Source organism: Carcharhinus amblyrhynchos, chromosome 15 (assembly GCF_965287045.1).
Source record: "Carcharhinus amblyrhynchos chromosome 15, sCarAmb.v2.hapA, whole genome shotgun sequence".
Classification (NCBI taxonomy): domain Eukaryota; kingdom Metazoa; phylum Chordata; class Chondrichthyes; order Carcharhiniformes; family Carcharhinidae; genus Carcharhinus; species Carcharhinus amblyrhynchos.
The window spans coordinates 32,972,716-32,994,107 of record NC_137338.1 but is presented as its reverse complement, the minus strand read 5'-3'; the positions used below and the strand labels follow the sequence as shown (position 1 = coordinate 32,994,107).

Here is a 21,392-nt window from a genome sequence, read left to right as displayed (position 1 = left end):
TGGTCTCTCGATGACTTTTGACAGTGTTGATCACATCATTCTCCTCAAATATCTTTGTTCCCCAAATCGCTGCCTGGTTCCACTCATATCTAACCAATGCGTAGCCACAGTCGTTTCCCTACCTCTCACATTAGTTGGGGTCACCAAAGGTAGCCATGCTAGGTCACTCTTCTTCCCATTAGGATATCATCCTTGGCCATGGAACACAACTAATAAGCCTCTTGGTATCCCACTACTATTGTCAAATTGCTTGTCCAACTTTCAGTCTTGAAGTGCTAATCATTGGGAAGATGGAAATCTATGCTCTGCACCTTAGCACAAACTACGTACACTCATCACTTATTCAAATCTCACCCTTCTGCCACATTAGTGATCGTGATTTCAGCTTACATTCTAAAAATCCAGAAACCCCGGCTACTTGATTTTCTTCCTGTTTTTACACCATTCTTAGAACTCAGCTTTTACTTTCTTCCATAAAAAGATAAGTGTTTTGGATGTTGGACAAGCAATTTGACAACAGTAGTGGGATAGCAAGAGGCTTATTAGTTGTACTCCATGGCCAAGGTTGATATCCTAGTGGGAAGAGGAGTGACCTAGTCTGGCTACTTAGGGTCACCAAAGGTAATTTGAGAGGTGGGGAAACCACTGTGGCTATGCACTGACTATGATTGGCTAGATATGAGTGGAACCAGGCAAGAGCAAATCCACTGATTTGGGGAACAGAAAGATATTTGAGGAGAATGATGTGATCAACGTGTCAAAAGTCATCAAGAGACTAGAGAAGTGTAGTGCACCATGGCCATTTGGATGAAGTTCTTTGACTTTCATTGGGGTTTTTTGAAGTGTGGCAAAGGTAAAAGCCTGAAATCGAGAAATTGAAGATCACAGTATGTTTAAGGGCACTCCCTTTTAACTGAACAAAAAAAGGCTGTTCAAAATCTTTACATTTCACAGATTATTAGAAATCAGGAAATCTGCAAAAATCAAAGAAATTGAATTATAGAGTTCCAATTCAAAGAGTTAGCATTGACAAGAACAGAGCTATCATTGACAAGAATAGGTACAGTGACATGAATGTCTTCTTGCCGTGTGCTAGGTTAGGTGGACACAATAGGAGCACAAACTTACTTTACGTCAACTATGTCATACAATTTCTTGATGAATTCCGAGTCAGGATGATTGTGGTCACTGGTCAGAGTATGAAAATACACCATGACGAACTCTCTTGCAGCAATGTGGTCCATAATATGAATAAAATACAACAAAGCCTAAAAACATTAAAAATTATTTCAACTTAAAATTCATTATTCAAGCACATTTATCTTCATTGCTTTTGACTCGTCAAAAACTGTACACAGTATTTTGCTTGTCTCTCTTTGAAGCAACTAGTTTGAAAACCGGTTTAAGTGATGATTTGCAAAAGGAAATATGGAAGAGACAAAGATCTATCTTTCAGGCTACTGAGCAGCGAGGAATGAGACAATTTATACAAGTACACAGATTTTCAAATCAAGTTCAGAAAGGGGATTCCTGAGGATAAGTATATCAGGTTTATTTCTGTGCCATGAGAACGATCTTGAAATTTTACATCCCACAAATTTCTAAATACCAATAGAAATGTTGCAAGATATCAAGATAATGAATCTTCTAACAATAGTGTTTTTGAGTGTGACACTTTCTTTTGTAAATGAGGACAGTAACTCAGTATTTTTAGCGGATTATGCACAAATGTTTCCAAATGTAGTACTGTAGTGATAAGCAGCCTAGAAGGGCATCTAATGACTTACTCCTCCAAGTTTGGGAATAAATCTTCAAAGACATGTTTTCCTCTTGTAGATAAGAGAGGAGAATAAAGTATAAATACACTAACTACACAAGGAAAGAGATGATTTTGCTTCAGTGACACGATGTTGGGAGGCTGGTTAGTTCAGTTGGATGGACAGCAAGTGCATGGTTCAGAATGGCGCCAACAGCAAAGGATTCACTCTCCATTCATCTCCTCATCTTGCCTTCGTAAAACCATGACATAAGCTGTAGTTTGGCCACCCTCAAAGACACATGAATTGTGAAATAGTCACCGATAAAGAGAAGAGAAAGAGGTCAATAATTTGAGATTGTCTGATGAGACAGTTCTTATTCAGGTAGAACAATTAAGTCAAATCCGCCTCAAAAAAGTTTAAATTAATGCAGCGGGAAGCCTGTGTTATGGATATGCGTAGACATCTTCCAGTATATCCACTTAGGCTACAACATTTAAGGAATCATTGAAATTTAAATAAAGCTCTCAAAATTTCATGTTATCAAGCTGTTGTATAGATATGGAACTATGTTTTTCAGCATTTGCTAAAGGAGCTCATTCCTGTGGGAGAGTTTTTGTAGAAAATACTTTAACAGGAGAGAGGAAATGGTAACAATTAAGAAACTTGATATTGTGATGATAATGCAACAAAACAAGGATTTTTAATACAGCTGCTTTTTTTTTCAAATTTTACCTTATCTGGGTCTATTAGTGTTACAGGAATATTCCTTCCTACTATCACCACCACTGTCCGACCAAATTTGTCATATCCTGCAACAAATACAAATCACTGTTAAGCTACTTGGATTGCACATTTCAACCTTCTTATAGAGAAGGGTTTCTGCTTTGAAGCCAAGTAACGGAACTATATATAAAATGGAAATAAAATTGCAAATGCTGAAAACATGAAAAACAAAATGCTGTTGAGACACAGCAGATTCATCAACAGTTTATACATAAAGGAAAAGACACTTTAGATGCAAAATTCTTCTTTAAAGGATTTTAAACTCATTGAATATCAGATAACATGCTTAGGAAATATTGTTAGCTGGAGGAGCTCAAGCTGCAGATGTGGAGCTTGAGCAACAGCTGGTGACACCGTCGTGCATCTGAGAGATTGGGTGCTTTGTGAGTAGCACATTTCTGGATGTGATTACCTCTCAGCTTAAGAGGGTAGAGAATGGGTCAACCAAGCAGTCAGGGAAGATCACACAGGACGTACAGTCCCCTGAAAGTGCTCTCCATTCAGTTCTGAATACGGATGGGAATGATGGTTCTGCTGGGACGTGCAGCCTGAACCAAGTCCATTGCACTAAAGATGGCCTAGCTTAAGGGGGCAGGGGAGCTGCAGGAGGGAGCCTGAGAAGAGAACAACGAAGAACAGTACAGCACAGGAGAGGTCCTTTGGCCCATCAAGCCTGCGCTGATCATGTTGTCCTACCTACACCAATCGTTTGTATCCCACTATACCCTGCCTGTTCCATTGCCTATGGTAGTCATGATGTGGAGATGCTGGCGTTGGACTGGGGTAAAACAAAGAAATCTCACAACATCAGCTTAAAGTCCAACAAGTTTATTTGTAGCAAACACCTGAAGCTTTTGGAACATGTTGTTCCTTCATCAGGTGGGTGGGTCAGCTGGTGTTGTGAGATTTATTTCTGTTCATTGCCTATCCAGATAAGTCTTAAATGTCATTAACATATCTGCCTTAACCACCTCACTTGGCAGTGCATTCCAGGCTCCCACCATCCTCTGTTTAAAAAAACTTCCCTGCACATCTTTACTGAAGCTTCCCCACCTTATCTTGAACTTGTGCCCCCTTGTGACTGTCATTTCTTCCCTGGGGAAAAGCTTCTTAAGTCCACCTTATCTATGCTCCTCATAATTTTGTAAACTTAAATAAGGTTGCTCTCAGCCTCCGTCTTTCCAGGGAGAACAATCCCAGTTTATTCAATTTCTCCTCATAACTAATAGCCTCCATACCAGGCAACGTCCTGGTAAACCTTTTCTGTACTCCTTCCAAAGCCATCACGTCCTTCTGGTAGTGTGGCGACCAGAGTTGGACACAGTATTCCAAATGTAGCCTCACCATCGTTTTCTATAACTGGAACATAATTTGCCAGATTTTATACTCAATGCCCCGGCCGATGAAGGCAAGCATGTCATAAGCTTTCTTCATCACTTTTTCCATCTGTGCTGCCACTTTTAAGGACCTGTACTCCCAGATCTGTGTGTGTCTAATCAGACCACAATGTGTGCTCTTGCTCTCAGCTTACAAGCAAAAACTGAAGCAGGAGAATCCAGAGAGTCATGCAATGTTGGTTTGAGGAATCGGATGATCTCTTATGAGGATGCTTGGAGTCAGTGGACTGGTCAGTATTTAAAAACTCTGCGACCAGCCTGAACGAGTATGCCACTACAGTAACTGATTTCATTAGTAAGCATGCACAAGACTGTGCCAAAGAAGCAAATCTGTGTGTTCCTTAACCAGAAACCATGGATGAACAGGGATATCCACTGCTTGCTGAAGTCCAGGTCTGAGGTGTTCAAGTCAGGTGACACTGACCTATACAAGAAAGCCAGATATGATCTAAGGAGATCCAAAGATACCAAAAGACAATACCGGACCAAGCTAGAGTCCCATCCACACCGGCCTGCGCCGATTATGGCAAGGTCTGCAAGACACAACAGGCTACAAGATGAAGGCATGTATAATCGCCGGCTTCAATGCACCCCCCGATGAGCTTAATGCATTCTACACTTGTTGTGAGCAAGAGGTCAGCAAGAGCATGCCCTCCACCCTGGCAGCCCTGGATGAACTTGTATCTGGGGTCACCACTGCAAATGTCAGCAGCTTTCTTGAAGGTCAACGCACAGAAAGCAACTGGCCCGGATGGGGTACCCAGACGTGCACTCAGATCCTGTGCGGATCAGCTGGTGGAGCTACTCACAGACATCTTCAACCTCTCTTTATAACAATCTGAAGTCCCTATCTGCTTCGAGGCAGCAACCATCATCCCGGTAGCTAAGAAAACAAAGAAGCGTGCCTTAATGGCTATCAACCGATGACTCTGACATCCATCATTATGAAGTGCTCCGAAAGGTTAATTGTGACACGAATCAATTCCAATCTCCCAGACTACCGGGATCCACTACAGTTTGACTAATGCCGCAATAGGTCCACAGCAGATGCCATTTCCCTGGTCCTGCACACAACCCTGGAGCACCTAGATAACAAGGACACTTGTGTGAGACTCCTATTTATTGACTACAGCTTAGCCTTCAACACTATTATTCCCATGAAACTCAACTCCAAACTCCGTGGCCTGAGCCTCAGCACCTCCCTCTGCGACTGGATCCTGAACTTCCTAATTCACAGACCACAATCAGTAAGGATAGGCAACAACACCTCCTCCACGATCATCCTCAACATTGGCTGTGCTCTCAGCCCCCTACTGTACTTCTTATGCACCTATTACTGTGCGGCCAAATTCCCCTCCAATTCAAACAATGACGAGGCAGAGTGCAGAAATGAGATAGAGAATCTAGTGAACTAGTGTGGCAACAATAATCTCTCCCTCAATGTCAACAAAATGAAGGAGATTGTCATCAATTTCAGGAATCATAAAGGAGAACATGCTCCTGTCTACATCAATGGGGATGAGAGCTTCATGTTTTTAGGTGTTCAGATCACCAACCACCTGTCCTGGTCCCCCCCATGCTGCCACTATAGTTAAGAAAGCCCACTAATGCCTTTACTTTCTCAGAAGTCTAAGGAAATTTGGCATGTCAGATACGACTCGCCAACTTTTACAGATGCACCATAGAAAGAATTCTTTCTGGTTGTATCACAGGTAGGTTTGGCTCCTGCTCTGCCCAGGACCACAAGGAAGTACAACATAGTCCAATCCATCATGCAAACCAGCCTCCCATCCATTGACTCTGTCTATACTTCCTGTTGCCTTGGCAAAACAGCCAGCATAATTAAGGACCCCACTCATCCCAGACATTCTCTCTTTTACCTTCTTCCTTTGGGAAAAAGATACAAAAGTCTGAGGTCACGTACCAAATGGCTCAAGAACAGCTTCTTCCCTGCTGCTGTCAGACTTTTGAATGGACTTACCTTGCATTAAATTGATCTTTCTCTACATCCTAGCTATGACCGTAACACTACATTCTGCACTCTCTTGTTTCCTTCTCTATGAACAATATGTTTTGCCTGTATAGCACGCAAGAAACAATACTTGTACTGTATGTTAATACATGTGACAATAAATCAAATCATTCCAAATCAAATCATTCTATGCTTCTGATGGTTCTGTCATTTATTTTATAGCTCCCACTTGAATTGGATCTACCAAAATGCATCACCTCACATTTGTCCAGATTAAATTCCATCTGCCATTTCTCCACTCAATTTTCCAGCCAATATCCTGCTGTATTCTCTGACAATCTTCATCATTATCTGCAACTCCAGCAATCCTAGTATCATCCGTAAACTCGCTAATCAGACCAGTCACGTTTTCTTCCAAGTCATTGACATATTATTACAAATAACAGAGGTCCTAGTACTGATCCCTGATAAATGCGAGGTGATGCACTTTGGAAGGAATAATGCAGGGAGGAGTTACACGATAAAGGATAGACCAATTAAGAGTATAGAAATGCAGAGGGACCTGGGAGTGCCAATGCACAAGTCTCTGAAGGTGGCAACCCAGGTGGAGAAGGTTGCAAAGAAAGCTTACGGAATGCTGGCCTTTATAGGAAGGGGTATAGAGTATAAGAGCTGGTGTCTAATGCTACAGTTGTACAGAACGTTGGTTAGACCGCATTTGGAGTACTGTGTCCAGCTCTGGTCACCTTACTACTGGAAGGACGTGGAGACCCTGGAGAGTGCAGAGGAGGTTTACCAGGATGCTGCCTGGTATGGAAGGACTAGGTTATGAGGAAAGATTGGGTAAACTGGGGCTCTTTTCCTTAGAAAGACGGAGATTAAGGGGGGGATCTGATAGAGGTGTATAAAATAATGAAGGGTATAGATAGAGTAAACAGTGGCAGGCTTTTTCCTAGATTGGAGGCAAATATCACGAAAGGTCACGAGCTAAGGGTGAGGGGGGAGAAGTATAATTTGGATACGAGAGGGAGATTTTTCACACAGAGGGTTGTGGGGGTATGGAATGCACTACCAAGTAAGGTGGTGGAGGCAGGCACGCTGGACTTGTTTAAGGTTTACTTAGATAGGCACATGAGTGAAACAGGGATGGAGGGTTATAGCAGATGGTTTTAAAAAGGGTCAGAGCCTTGGGACGTTACTGGAAATCTAATGCTACATGTGTTGATGTTTTGTCTCTTTTACTCCGCAGGTGTGTCGGTCCACCTTGTTGTCTAATGAGGGCACGCACACAGTAGGTTGTGCGTGGGCTGCTCTTGGATGTTTCAAGAGTGGCCTAGTACTTCGCATCGTTGTGTGTACTTAAAACTGGACCAGCAGATGGGCACCACACAACTCAGTGACTATCACTGCTAGCTGTGCAGATACATGGATTTGGGCCAGTGTCTGTGGGAGTTTGCGCATTCTCCCTGTAGTTGCGTGGGTTTCCCCCGGGTGCTCCGCTTTCCTCCCACACCCCAAAGATGTGCTCTTAGGCTGATTGGTGTAACAAATTGTCCCTAAATTATTCTCCCCTTAATCTGGTTTCCAATGGGGGTACCATACGCATACACAGGTCAAGGTAGGTGTAGGAAAATGCTTTGTTAAGATGTCGACGTGGGCTCGTTGGGCCGGAGGGACTGTTTCCCGTGCTGTGTTGTTCTTTGTTTGTTACCACTAGTTACAGACATCCATTCAGAAAAATACCCTTCCACCACTACCCTCTGTCTTCTATGGCCAAGTCAGTTCTGAATCCACCTAGCTAGTTCACCTCAATCCTGTGTGATTTAACATTCTGTACCAACCTAAGAGACATTTTCAAATGTTTTACTAAAGTCAATGTAGACAACACCCACAGCCCTTCCCTTGTCAATTATTTTTGTCACCTCTTCAAAAAATGTCAATCAAATTAGGGAGACATGAGCTGTCATACAAAACCATGCTGCTCGTCACTAATAAGACCATTCAGTTCCAAATGCATATAGATCCTATCCTTAAGACTTTTTTCCAACAATTTCACTACCACTGATGTCAAGCTCACTGGCCTATAATTACTCAGCTAGAAAAAACATGCAGCTTGGATCTTTAACCTCAGATAGGGAGAGAGAAAAGGCTGGAGAAAAAACAAACACAAAAATCTGGTTTCTGGGAACTGACAGTCTCAACAAAGCACATTTTACCTCTAGCTGGATTATTACAAGTCAGGGCTATTGAAAGTGTGAAATCAATGTGTTCACATTGGAGAGGAAAAAATTGTAATCGTCACAATAAAGAGCTACCCACACTACAAAGTAGCAAGCAAATAAGATACTGAATTCCAGGATTAGTTCATCTGTCCATCTTAGAATCCAGTGGTACCCTGAATGCTCTCCACAAGGACTAAATTCTTTCTTTGTCCTTCTCAAACTGGTTGCATCAGAGTACTGGGATTAGCTAAATTTCTGACCTCAATCATGCCACTGCAGGAAGTGGTGTCGATTGACGGATTAGAAACTGGACTGAATAAACGACATTCGAGCTACTGTACATAGTTTTAAGATGTTCTTTGCACTTTTTAAATTGCACTTAGGGTAGGTAGAGGTTTTTAAATCACCATTCTCACTGATGAAACAAGATCACACTTTTTTTTACATCAAAAGCTAAATTATGAAACCAACGTTCTGGGAAAAAAGGGCTGAAGGGAAAAAACTGAGCACATGGAAGGCAGAGGTGAGGGGGGTGGAATCTGAGAATGAAAGAAGGGTGTGTGTGAACAGAAGCAAATTCAGCCTATGGGTTTATGACTCATTCTGTTCTGTACTTTTTTGTAGCATAACTGGATAAAAATTGAGACAAAAACATTGAGGAATAACCAGCTTGGGACATACATGGCCTTTATAATTAAAGTAAAATACTGTGGGTGCTGGAATCTGAAACAAAAACAGAAAATGCTGGAAAATCTCAGCAGGTCTGACAGCATCTGTGGGATGAGAATAGAGCCAATGTTGAGTTCAGATGATCCTTTGTCAGAGCTCTGACGAAGGGTCATCTAGACTCCAAGCATTGGCTCCAAAACATGCCCTTTTCTTGCTTAAAGTCTTAAGTCACTCACTTACCAGTCTGGTATAATGCTTTTAATGAGGCAACACCCGAGAGGTCATCTGCTCTAGCTCTGCACAACCAACGGTTATAGCTAAAAGGAAGTAGTATAATCCTGTGAATAACATATAGCAAACAACAGGAATAAACAGAAGACATGGTTATTAAACAGTTTTGTAACATGGTTCCTAGGAACCTCTAAGAGGTGCTGTGCAATTGCAAATGTGGTGAGTGTATATTGGGGACTAAAAAGGTACAAGCTACAAAAACAACTAGCAATGCTAAGACAAATGCGCCATGGAAAAACTTATGAAAATAAATTCAGTGAGATGACTGACAGGTGCTGATTCATGCTCTCAATTCCCCATGTGGAGTCTGAATCTCAGCCACGCAATTCAAACAGAAATGCTGTGTACAAGCTTGCTTTCCCTGCGTAGCAGGAGGAGGATTCAGGCAGACAAAAAAAAAGAAAAAGCAGCACAAGAAAAGCCAAAAGAGAACATTTTGTAGTTAAAGTTGATGCTAAAAGAATGAATTCTGCATACATGTATATCATTTGTCACATTATCAGACATGAAAATCTGAAAACAGCACAACAGTTTGGCAATGACTTTCAAAGTAGTGAGACTGTTGAGCGAGTATGGCAGAGTTTGTTTTGGTAATCTTTTGCAGTATTACTATGTTGTATCTATTGGAGCTGCAGAATTTTATGCTTCCCCAGGCAGGGAAGAGCGTAAAATTGCACAGACTGGACTCCCCTCAGGGTCTCACCCCAACTCAGATGCAATTTCACAGTTGGGCAAGCAGGGCTTCAGATAGGAAATCTGCTCTTTCCCCTATTAAGGCTCTTAACTGACCACTTCATGACTAGTTAAGGGCATTTTCCTGCCCACCAAGCCTTAATTTTTAGACTGGCAAGCATGGATCAGAGCATGGTAGGAAAGGTGGCTCCAGATTTGGAGTGTCCTCTCATCTGGGACCTGGGAACTCTCCCCTTCTGTCCCCAAGCTGTGACAGCACACCACCCGACCACTAACCCCACCCCCGTCTCATGGGAGTTAACCAGGGTTTGGTTCCAGGCAAAGCACTGCAGTACCTCTTCTGGCCACAGCAGTGCTGTGCCTGGATGGCTGGAGAGCTGTCATCCAATCTGGCAAAATTTCTTGCAAAGGACAGGCAGAAGTCCTCCCATCTACCAATCAGAGCTCAATTCAGCATGAAGCGGCAATGAGCTTCTGAGTTGGCAGGAGTGTGTTAAACGCTGATTCTTGAGATGGCAAATGCCAACCACTATCCATTCTGAAAATTCTACTCTAGGTGTACTGTCAACCAAAACCAAGCAGCAAAAAATGGAAGATTCATTGTGTTTAATAGGCAGTAAACAGAAAAAATCTCATAGTTTCCACATATTATACACACAATCCTTACTCACTTTCTCTGATGTGCTTTTTGAACTGCTGCTTCAGACATTTGCCCTTGAAGAATCAATCGTCTCTGTTTATCGATATCTCCTTCCATCTTAGCAAATGCATGTGTTCCAATATACTCTAGTTCAAGATGTTCATCGTCAGAATCATCGTCATCTACAATAATGACAAATGAAGCAGCGTTCCATAATTCAACAGCAGCCCTTAAAGCTAAAACACTTCACTGATATAGTTAGATAGAGGTTTACATTTCTGGCTCTGCTTCACAAAATCTGATGAGTCACATCAGCAGCATCAAGATTTAACAGATCAAGTGATGAACTCTAGCATTTGCTCACAAATCAAAACACCAATGCAGGATGTTTGAAGAGCAATAATCAGTACAGCAGAGCGGTGGATCACAGATTTAATTGCACAATAATACTACATTCAAAATTGAAACTGTACTGCTATATGAAGAGGGGAGGGAATGACCAGGGAGAGGGGGAGTAAAGCAGAAGGTGAAATTAAAACAAGCAATGCTCCCTGATCAGAGAGAGCACCTTTGTGCAGCCAAATCAATATATTCTACAAGACCGCCTGAAAACCTAAACAAAAAGTCTTCAAATGTTTTAAGTATAGCAAGTCAATGAATTAAACAATGACTTTTTTTTCAAGAACCAAGGGAATGAATGCCAAAAGTTCTAGCTTTGTAACTGATTCACCCTAGCTTAGGCCAACACTATCAATGTAGAGCTTTAAATTGTTTCAGAAAAGATAGACAAAGACCTTCAGCAGATGTCCCTACAAATGTCACCACGTTCACACAGAGGGGGAATTTGCCACGGCCAATGCACCGAACCAGCACATCCTTTGGACGGTGGGAGGAAACCCACAGACACAAGAAGGACGTGCAAAGTCATGTCACCTAATCATGCTAGATGACATGATTTTTATTCTTCAGCTTTACCTCATCCTAAATTTCCACATTGGTTGGTGACTAGTGGAGTGCCCCAGGGGTCGGTGCTGGGGCCTCAGCTATTTACCATTTATATAGATGATCTGGAGGAGGGAATTGAGTGTATGGTGTCGAAATTTGCTGATGACACCAAGATTAGTGGAACGGCAAATTGCACGGAGGGTGTGGAGAGTCTGCAGAAGGATCTAGATAGGCTGGGCGAATGGGCCAGGAAATGGCAAATGGAATTTAATGTTGGCAAGTGCGAGGTGGTCCACTTTGGTAGGAAGAATGGTAGGAAGGACTATTTCTTACGTGGCGAAAAACTGCAGCAGGCGACGGTGCAGAGGGACCTCGGGGTCCTTGTGCATGAGTCACAAAAACCCAGCCTGCAGGTGCAGCAGGTGGTCAGGAAGGCGAATGGGATGCTGGCCTTCATAGCGAGGGGGATTGAATATAAAAGTAGGGAGGTCTTGCTGCAGCTGTGTAGGGCATTGGTGAGGCCGCAGCTGGAGTACTGTGAGCAGTTTTGGTCGCCGCACTTACACAAGGATATTTTGGCCTTGGAGGGAGTGTAGAGGAGGTTTACTAGGCTGATACCGGAGTTGAGGGGGTTGAGCTATGAGGAGAGGCTGAATAAACTAGGCTTGTACTCCTTAGAGTTTAGAAGAATGAGGGGAGATCTCATTGAGCCGCGTCTTAAAAATATTTAGCGAGGCAGCCTCCACCACCTCAACGGGCAGAGAATTCCAGAGATTCACCACCCTTTGAGTGAAGAAGTTCCTCCTCGGGTTGACGGGTTTTTGATAAGCGAGGGGATTAAGGGTTATGGGGAGAGGGCGGGAATGTGGAACTGAGCCACGACAGATCAGCCATGATCTTATTGAATGGCGGGGCAGGCTCGAAGGGCTAGATGGCCTACTCCTGCTCCTATTTCTTATGTTATCCTGACAATCACTAAATCTTTCAAAAAGTGATGGCTTTGAAATTACTAGTTCACTTTCCCTTATTTGAATAGAGACTGAAATTTTTCAAATCATTTTGCAGTGGAAAAGAACACTGTCTGAATAGGCTCTGAAACTTCGCCTGTATAAAAGCAGCTTGCATCACGGATTTCAGTGCCAAGAAAACAGGATTTTCCTTTTGTCTATCTCTCATTTTCATCGCTCTACTATTGGTGCTGTGTCTTCAGCTGGCCAAGCCCCAAGATCTGGAATTGTCTCTCTAAAGGAATGGGGAAGTGGCAGGCAGGTAGTATCAGAGAGGTGAATGGCCAGCCGGAGGGGATGAGCGGAGGCAACGGGGAAGGGGATTATCAGCGCTCATTTTCAGTTACAAGTGGTGTACCTCAAGGATCTGTTTTGGGGCCACTGCTGTTTGTCATTTTTATAAATGACCTAGATGAGGGTGTAGAAGGATGGATTAGTAAATTTGCTGACGACACCAAAGTTGGAGGAGTTGTAGACAGCGAGGATGGATGTTACAGTTTGCAGAGGGACATAGATAAGCTGCAGAGCTGGGCCGAGAGGTGACAGATGGAGTTTAATACAGAAAAGTATGAGGTGATTCACTTTGGTAAGAATAACAAGAGTACAGAATATAGGGCTAATGGAAGGACTCTTAGTAGTGTTGACGAGCAGAGAGATCTCGGGGTACATGTGCATAGCTCCCTGAAAGTTGGCACCCAGGTTGATAAGGTTGTTAAGAAGACGTATGGTGTGTTAGCTTTTATTGGTAGAGGGATTGAATTTCAGAGCCGTGAGGTCATGTTACAACTGTACAAAACTCTGGTGCAGCTGCACTTGGAGTATTGCATGCAGTTCCAGTCGCCGTATTATAAGAAAGATGTGGAGGCATTGGAAAGGGTGCAGAGGAGGCTTACCAGGATGTTGCCTGGTATGGTGGGAAGGTCTTATGAGGAAAGGCTGAGGGATTGAGGTTATTTTCATTGGAGAGAAGGTGGTTACAAGGTGACCTGATTGATCATCTTGTATGCCTCAAAGGATTGGATAGGGTGGACAGCGAGAGCCTTTTACCTTGGATGGTGACGGCTAACACAAGGGGACATAGCTTCAAATTAAGGGGTGGTAATTATAGGACGAATGTCAGAGGTAGGTTCTTTACTCAGAGGGTAGTAAGGTCGTGGAATGCCCTGCCTGCAGCAGTTGTGGACTCGTCAACTTTAAGGGCGTTCAAATGGTCAGTGGATAGGTATATGGATAACATTGGAATAGTTTAGGTTAGAGGACCATTAGATTGTTGTGCCGACCAGTGGAACCATCGAGGGCCGAAGGGCCTGTACTGCGCAGTAATGTTCTAGGTTCTATTTTTGTTTGATAACACTTCTATGAAGTGTTTTGGAATGTTTTACTGCATAAATAGCACTGTATAAATGAAAGCCGTTGACAGGAATGGCAGTGCAGATGGCTTGGAAGTAATATTATTTCCCAAAGGAGAGGTCAATCAAATCTGATGCAACGGCTTTGGCAATTCTTACTTGCCCCGACTTAGGAACAGGATTCCAAACAACATGTATTATATTATAAGGTTTATACAGGTGCCAATCTTGCTTGAGTGCTAATAATTCATGAGTGTTAGCTGATTAAACTTCACTTGAATTTTTGACCAAATCAAAGCAGACAAAAAGGACATGAATAAATCAGGGTTCTACAACTGATGTAATAATAATACATTTGAAGCTTAGATTCGATTATCATGTTCCTTGACAGGATAAAGACTAATGAATTGCTTTATAATTTGCTTAAATTCACATTTCTAATTAATAACCACAATGTAATGAAGGATGTAAGACTACGTCACCAAGCAGAGTACAGTACAGAATAGATAACCGAGGGGAGAAAAATAATGAAGATTACGGCTTAATAAAATATCTTTTGAACCAGCCCAATTACCTTCTGAGCATCCAGTTGGATAAAGCACATAACTTAAGCATCCAACTATTATCAAGGATATCACTGTCTCAAAAACGTTTCTTCAAAAGAAGTCTTTAAAAAATATTTATAAAATACACTCACAATGAGGAATGCCAGGTTTATCCAATATACGGATCTGACGTTCTGCAATGACTGGCTCTCCTTCAGCATTCCCTACATCAGCAGGGAGCATTGGCAGACACCTCCTCTCTTCCTCCAAAGATCGTGGAAAATAAAGAGGCATCAACTTCATGTAGGTAGCCTGTGGGAAAGATATCAAAGATTCTATTCCCAAAGTAAAAGTCCAAGCAGTAACAGTTTCTGTTTTTGAAATATCATGGAAAAAGATACCCAAGAATGGTTTAGTAAAGACCATGTCAAAGTGGTCATGAGCACCAAATCCCACAGCCTCACTTTTAAATGCATCTTTTACAAATTTGCTTGATCATTAGTCACAATACCACAAGAAGGAATAACTGGTGCAAATATGCTGAATTGTAAAGTTGCTAAATAACAGAAGTACATTTTGCAGCCATTATTTAAGTCCAGAATTAACAAACCCCCTTCCCTGCATTAGCTTGTGAATATCTATGCTCAACAGCAAGGTTCGTCAGCACTGAGGAAAGGAGTGTGCTGTCTGCACAAAGTACAGTAGGAGTCTGTTAAAGAAATCTCGGTTTAATTTGCATCATTAATAAATCTGCCTTGAATAAACACCCCAAGAGAACACATACCAATCCTAGATGAGAAGGAAAACAAATCTTACTGCCCTAATGATTAGGATCACCCAATTCTTGCTCTTCCAAGTGGTGCTAAAATGCAGTTTCTTCACTTCAGTGAGTGCAGCCATGGCTCAGTTTGGAAATGGTGAATTTTAACCATCTCAATTGAGTGGCCAGGTACCACACAGTGGGTTTTCTTTTAAACAAAAGTTTGGAAACTTTAATGACTTAGTGTTGAACTACTTTTAAAAATTGTTGTTTTGTTAGAGAATTGTTTTAACTCCCAACTACAATAATAAGTTGCTTCCTGCTCAAGTGATGTGCACTTTTACATTTCCGCTGATTGAAAATAGATGAGAGTAATGCTAGTTAAGGATTTAAAGCCATTTTTGTTGTATAAACAAGACAGTGACAGAATGCACAATGTCTCGATTACAAACATAGAAATTTATGTTGCAAAATGCCTTGAGGGTGTGACCCTCCAATATGGCCAATGACCATGCTGTAGAAATTGTGCATGGTTGAAGCTTGTTTAAAAACCGTAAACCTTCAAAGACTCTTGACATTTTGGTAGCGACCATTACCTGTCACCTAATGACAAGGTGATTTAAAGGTCAGCTGAAATGACTATTTCACTGCTGACAAAACTAGGAGAAGCCACAGATAAGAGTACCCATCATAAGACTGCAAATGATTACAGGAAGAAATACTTCAGGGTTGTAAGCTAACCCTGTCTTTGCCATCATCAATATCTGCTTCTTTAATTCGTTTTTAACAGCAATGGCAGATGGTCATTAAGAATTTTTCTGTGCAGATCAACATGACAACTGTCTCTTGAAATAAACACTGTAAAACCCAGCCAGAAGAGTTGACTAAGGCTATTCTGGTTATTTTAGTTTCACATTTAAAGTTTAAGACCTCAACTAAAATAATGGATAATTTACCTCTTCTAGATCTGTAACTGCAAAAACAACAGTTTCAATAGTGTCTCCGTGTTTCTCCAAAAACCGTCTAACTGTTCCTGAGAATTAAAATGAGAAAAATTATACCGGTTATAAACTTTTATTCAATACCCATTTTTCTTGGGAGGAAAAAACGTAAGGTATTAATTTTTCCTCCCTTTAAGTTTTATAGCTCGTCTGGCAACAGTATGATGAATAATGTGTCAGATTTCGCTAGCATAGGCAATTATATAATCAGAAGAATCACAGAAATTCCTACAGTGCAGGAGACGGCCACGTGGCCCATTGAGCCTGTACCAGCTCTCTGATAGTGCATCTTACCCAGCCTTATCCCCATAACTCCACATATTTAGCCACTAATTCCTCTAAATTACACATCTTGAGACAGAGATTTAACACAGCCAATGACTCTTTTCTGCACATCTTTCGACTGTGGGAGGAAACTGCAGCACCCAGAGGAAACCCACAGACACTAGGAGATTGTGCAAACTCACATAGATCAGTCACAATAATATTGAATGCTGCAGCAGGCTTGAAGAGCCTGATAGCCTACTCATGCTTCTGTTTCTTGTGTTCAAGTCATCCAAGGCCAGAAAGCTTTGAATGGTTCAAACTTGAGATAATTATATATTAAAATATTTGGTTGTATTAATTGCACCAGTCCTAACATATTCTGAAATATTGTTTATTTTTAATTTTAAATATTTTAAGAACCAAGTTCACACTTGTCATTCATGTTGCTTACATTAGAATAATTGGATAGTTTGAGTTTTAGGACTAAATTAACTGAATGAAAATCTGGAGTAGCTTACTTAACTGCTTGAACAGAACACTGGAAAATTGACAAAGAACAAAAGACAGAATTTATCAATATTTCAACCATGTATACTCAATTAGCATTCTCATGCTACATGACTTAAGTGTCAAGGATTACTTTACCATCACTATTAGTTAAACAAATTAACATTTTTAAACAATGGATTGGGTATATGTCAGTTGTAGAATCATAAAATATTGTAACTGAAGGAAACAATTCAACTTGTTGCCTCTGTGCTGATTCTTTGAAAGAGTCGTCTAGTTGCTACACATCAGCTTTTCTTCCTCAACTCTGCAAATTAGTCTTCTTACAAATACATTGCCTTTTTAAAATTCCTACAGATTCTGCTTCCACCACACTTTCAGATTACATATTGCAGATCTTAACCACCCTCAGTGAGAAAATGTTTCCCCTCTAGTTCTTTTGCCTGCTATGTTAAATCTATGACCTCTGGTTACTCAGAATTAATAAGAAAGCCTCCTCTATCAGAACTCAAAAAGTTGAATATTTTTATTGTCTCCTCTCTTAAAGTTCTCTACTTCAAGGAGAACAATTTTGCAATCTGCCACACAGCTAAAGCCCTTCATCTTTAATACCATCCTAATGGGTCTCTTCTGCATCTTCAAGGCCTTCTTTCAATGTCTTTATAAAAATGATAAAGGGGAAGGTATTTTATTGATCTAACAAATTTCAGAGCCTTTTCTATTGTTTACCTGATAAAAGCCACAGAACCATGGAAATTGTGGAAAACAGACAGAATGGTGAATGGGTAGAAGTTTTACTACATGTCCTGTATTGTAATACTAATAATGGAAACTCTGCAAGCAAGCTTAAAAATTAATTGATCTTCAAGGAAATCACAAATCAATAAAATCTTTAAATCAATAAAAGCAGATGAGTCTAGTAATGCAACAAAATGTTTTATATTACAACAATGGCAATCCTTATGATCCCCCAGCGTCCCCCCCCACCCCACAATGGTATGCTCATTTTGATCCAAATAAAGGCTGTGAAAGATTGCTGTAGTACAAGAGGTTTGCTAGCTTTCATTAAAACCTTCCCTTATTCATCTCCATGGCTATTTTTAAAATCAAGGCTGCAAGGCAGAAAGCAGACATTACTTTGACAATAGCAAGAAGTTTTGATGTGTCTCTCAATATACTTTCTCTGTTCTTCCACAAAGTTGCCACAGACAACAAAAAGCAACACATACTCAGAGCAATGTTGGTAGCATCCTCCAAAGGGTAGCCTCTTTTTGGCGTATTGATGACACACAGACCTATTGAGGACATTGAATGTTCCCTACAACAGATTAAAAAAACAAATCAGGATGGTTCAACATTCGCTTCCATCATTTAGTCAGGTCAATTTCACTTTGAATGTATATAAACATGGACAAACAGCTGAAAAGACTAAACATCGCAACGAATACTGAAAATTGCACGATACAACCTTTACAGCTAAAGACTTTAAAAAAAGGACAAAGAATGTTAGAAGACAATGCACAACACTACATTGGACATCCAATATGACTCTTAGAATAGCAGACTCCCCCCAACATTTTATCTGGAGCACATTTCAGATCAGTTGTGCATTTACTGCACTCTTGGAAGAACAAGATGCAGTAAATACACAACTGATATCATTTGATATCAAATCAATGATTTTGTTCAATAGTCACCCTATGCATGTCTAGTATAGTATCTCAACAGCCATTAGATTATCATTCTGCTGTCCTTTCCTGGATCAGATAAAAAACTTGAGATAGAAGGAAAGAAACAAGATAGAGTATCAGCTGACATCATCATTAGGACAGCACGTGAAACTTGTAGCATCTACTGAATTTCGGAATCGAGAGAAAATACTTTTGAGATTAGGATCAAAATAATGAAAGCTCAAAACGCTGCTCTGGAAGCTTTATCTGGATTTATTTGGCTATTTATTTCAGAAAAGGTTTCCAATGAAATGAAGTAATCCTTTAGATCAGGGTGGGTTTCCAGAAAAGATGATAATTTAGCCTACATGCACATGCTGCATTCTAATAAAAGGAATTTAAACTAAAATCTTAAATGACAACTGTGAGATTAAGTTCCATTTTTCTCTGCATCGGTAGCTATTAAAGTATCATGTAATATTTTTTACCTGGCTAATAGAAGTACACTCCTGTAGCAGCTATACAAGGAGCTCTCTGCAGCTGTTCTGTACTTAGCATTGTATCGTGGTCCTACTGTGTGGATAATAAACCTTGCAGCCAAGTTAAAGCCTTTGGTCATCTTTGCCTCTCCTGTGCGGCAACCTTAAAATAAAAGTTTTTCTGGTTACAGAAACCAAAGAGTTATAGTGAGTGCTGCATGAAACGGTCAGGTGTCAGCAAACTGGATTTTTAACAAACTCTCATGCATTAGATGACACGGGTGCTGATGTATATTCTCAGCTATAGGTGACTGAGTGTTGCGGGTTTAAGACCACAAGCAGACGCAAAAGAATTCTGATAGATGAGATGTGGACTATGAGGAATTCAAGCTACTGCTTGGAGACAGCCCTATAGTGATCAAGACCATAACAGGAGGGATCCAAGGAAAGATCACAGGATGAAAAGTGGCAGGAGTATTTATCTAGAGGAATGTTTTTCAGTGAATTCAGAGGAAAGCATGGATGCCAACTGATTGTGTCTCAGTGGTTAACACTGCCTCACAGCGCCAGGGACCTGGGTTTGATTCCTGGCTTGGGTCACTGTGTAGAGTCTGCACGTTCTTCCCATGTCTGCATGGGTTTTCTCCCACAAATTCGAAAGACATGCTGGTTAAGTGCACTGGCCACGCTAAATTCTCCCTCAAACAGGTGCTGGAGGATGGCGACTAGGATTTTCACAGTAACTTCATTGCAGTGTAAATGCAAGCCTACTTGTGACGCTGATAAATAAACAAACTAACATCAATAGAGAAGCACGGCCAATCAGCAAACAGGCTGAGGGAAGAAAGAAAGATTTCTCAGAAGTACTCAAATTGGGGTTTTGAGAGGAGGACAACAGAAAATTAGGATTTGAAAGGATGTGTGTCAGGGCTAGAGAAAGTGATATGCTTGAAAAGGAGAGGTGTCAGAAGATGAAAATTCAAATTGTGACTGAATGAGGATCACATTACCCCCACAGCAATTTGGGTAGGCTGATGGTAAAAGAGACACACAAAGGGGGAGGCTTCAGTGATAGGCAAACCCAAAATGTAAATAATCCACGATAAAATTAAGGATTGCAAGGACTTAACTTGCACATGAATAAGCATTTTGGAAAAAAAAAGAGAAAAGGCAGTGCTATTAACTGATCAGAGCTATGGGCACAATGGAAGGTAGGCTGAGTGAGAAGGGAAGAACGTTAGCTGCAAGTGGAAGGGTAACTAGAAAGTAAGTAATGCTTTTAAAGAGGTAGATATCTCATTAAATTGAGATACAGTCATGACTTTATTCAAGAAGAATTAATTCCTGGAATAAGGGCACAAAGAATAGGAAAGGAAAGCTGGGACGGGAGGGCAGGAGAAATACAACACCCAAGAGCAGAGAAATGATGGGCAGTATAGTTAGGTTACAGGAAGAGGCCCAAAGAGAGGCTAAGCATTAGAAAATATAAAGAGCACAGTTCAAGAACAGCAGCTAAAGTACATGTGAAGGGAATCCAGGTTATGCAGCTTGGCATAGGTCATGAAAGCTTGTGCTACCAAATAAACCTGTTGGATTTTAACCTGGTGTTGTGAGACTTCTTACTCATCACAATGGATGTTTCAGCACTCTACCCCAGCATCCCCCACGACAATGATATTGCTGCAACTGCCTCAGTACTCTGTACCCAAGTCCAACACCAGCATCTTCACATCACGGTTACCATCAACACCACAAACTGCTGACTCCAAGTGGAGAGGATCTCCAAGAAGATTGTGCATATCGACACATATGTAAATTGAGTTTGTGTCTTTATATGTCCTGTTTGTGAACTGGAATCCCACTCACCTGATAAAGTGCAGCACTCTGAAAGCTAGTAGCTTGTACTACCAAATAAACCTGTTGGACTTTAACCTGTTGTGAGACTTCTTACTCCTCGTCACAATGGATGTCTCGGCACTCTACACCAGCATCCCCCACAACGAAGGCATTGCTGCAACTACCTAAGCCACAGTCATAAAGAGGTAGGAAGGAGATGGTGTGCAACAGTCCAAAATTATCACTAGGTATGTGATAGAGTGAAGTTGACTATAAACAGAATGCACAGAGCCTGGAGATACACAAACCAATTTCCAAGGAGCTGCTGGAGGAAGTGAAGGGTAAATCCAAGGATCAGTGCAGATTGAGAGCTGGTCGAAGGACATTTGTAGGATTATAAGCAGGAGCAGCTTTGAGTCAGTCAGTCTAATCTAATGAAGTTAAAGTGATGTAGCCAGTCTGAAGGGTGAGCTGAACACAGCAGAAACAGCAGCCACAGGAAGCAAGAATTCAGTCAGATCAGAGATCTAACTCATTGTGTGAAAAGTCTTAGTCATTGAGGCAACAGGATTAGGTCAGGTAGTGGATACAGGCAGCAG

The 21,392-nt window shown here is 41.2% G+C and overlaps 1 protein-coding gene across 1 annotated transcript in view; it reads right to left on the bottom strand.

Annotated features, from left to right (window-relative positions):
• gdap2 (ganglioside induced differentiation associated protein 2) overlaps nucleotides 1-21,392 on the bottom strand; it is a 56,758-nt gene that overhangs the window by 22,582 nt on the left and 12,784 nt on the right. The window contains exons 3-10 of the mRNA XM_080203758.1: nucleotides 18,967-19,120; nucleotides 18,038-18,126; nucleotides 15,990-16,066; nucleotides 14,426-14,585; nucleotides 10,459-10,609; nucleotides 9,044-9,120; nucleotides 2,493-2,569; nucleotides 1,129-1,268 (exon numbers count right to left, since the gene is read on the bottom strand). Coding sequence (XP_080059884.1) covers nucleotides 1,129-1,268; nucleotides 2,493-2,569; nucleotides 9,044-9,120; nucleotides 10,459-10,609; nucleotides 14,426-14,585; nucleotides 15,990-16,066; nucleotides 18,038-18,126; nucleotides 18,967-19,120 — 925 coding nt within the window. The remainder of the gene's footprint in view (nucleotides 1-1,128; nucleotides 1,269-2,492; nucleotides 2,570-9,043; nucleotides 9,121-10,458; nucleotides 10,610-14,425; nucleotides 14,586-15,989; nucleotides 16,067-18,037; nucleotides 18,127-18,966; nucleotides 19,121-21,392) is intronic.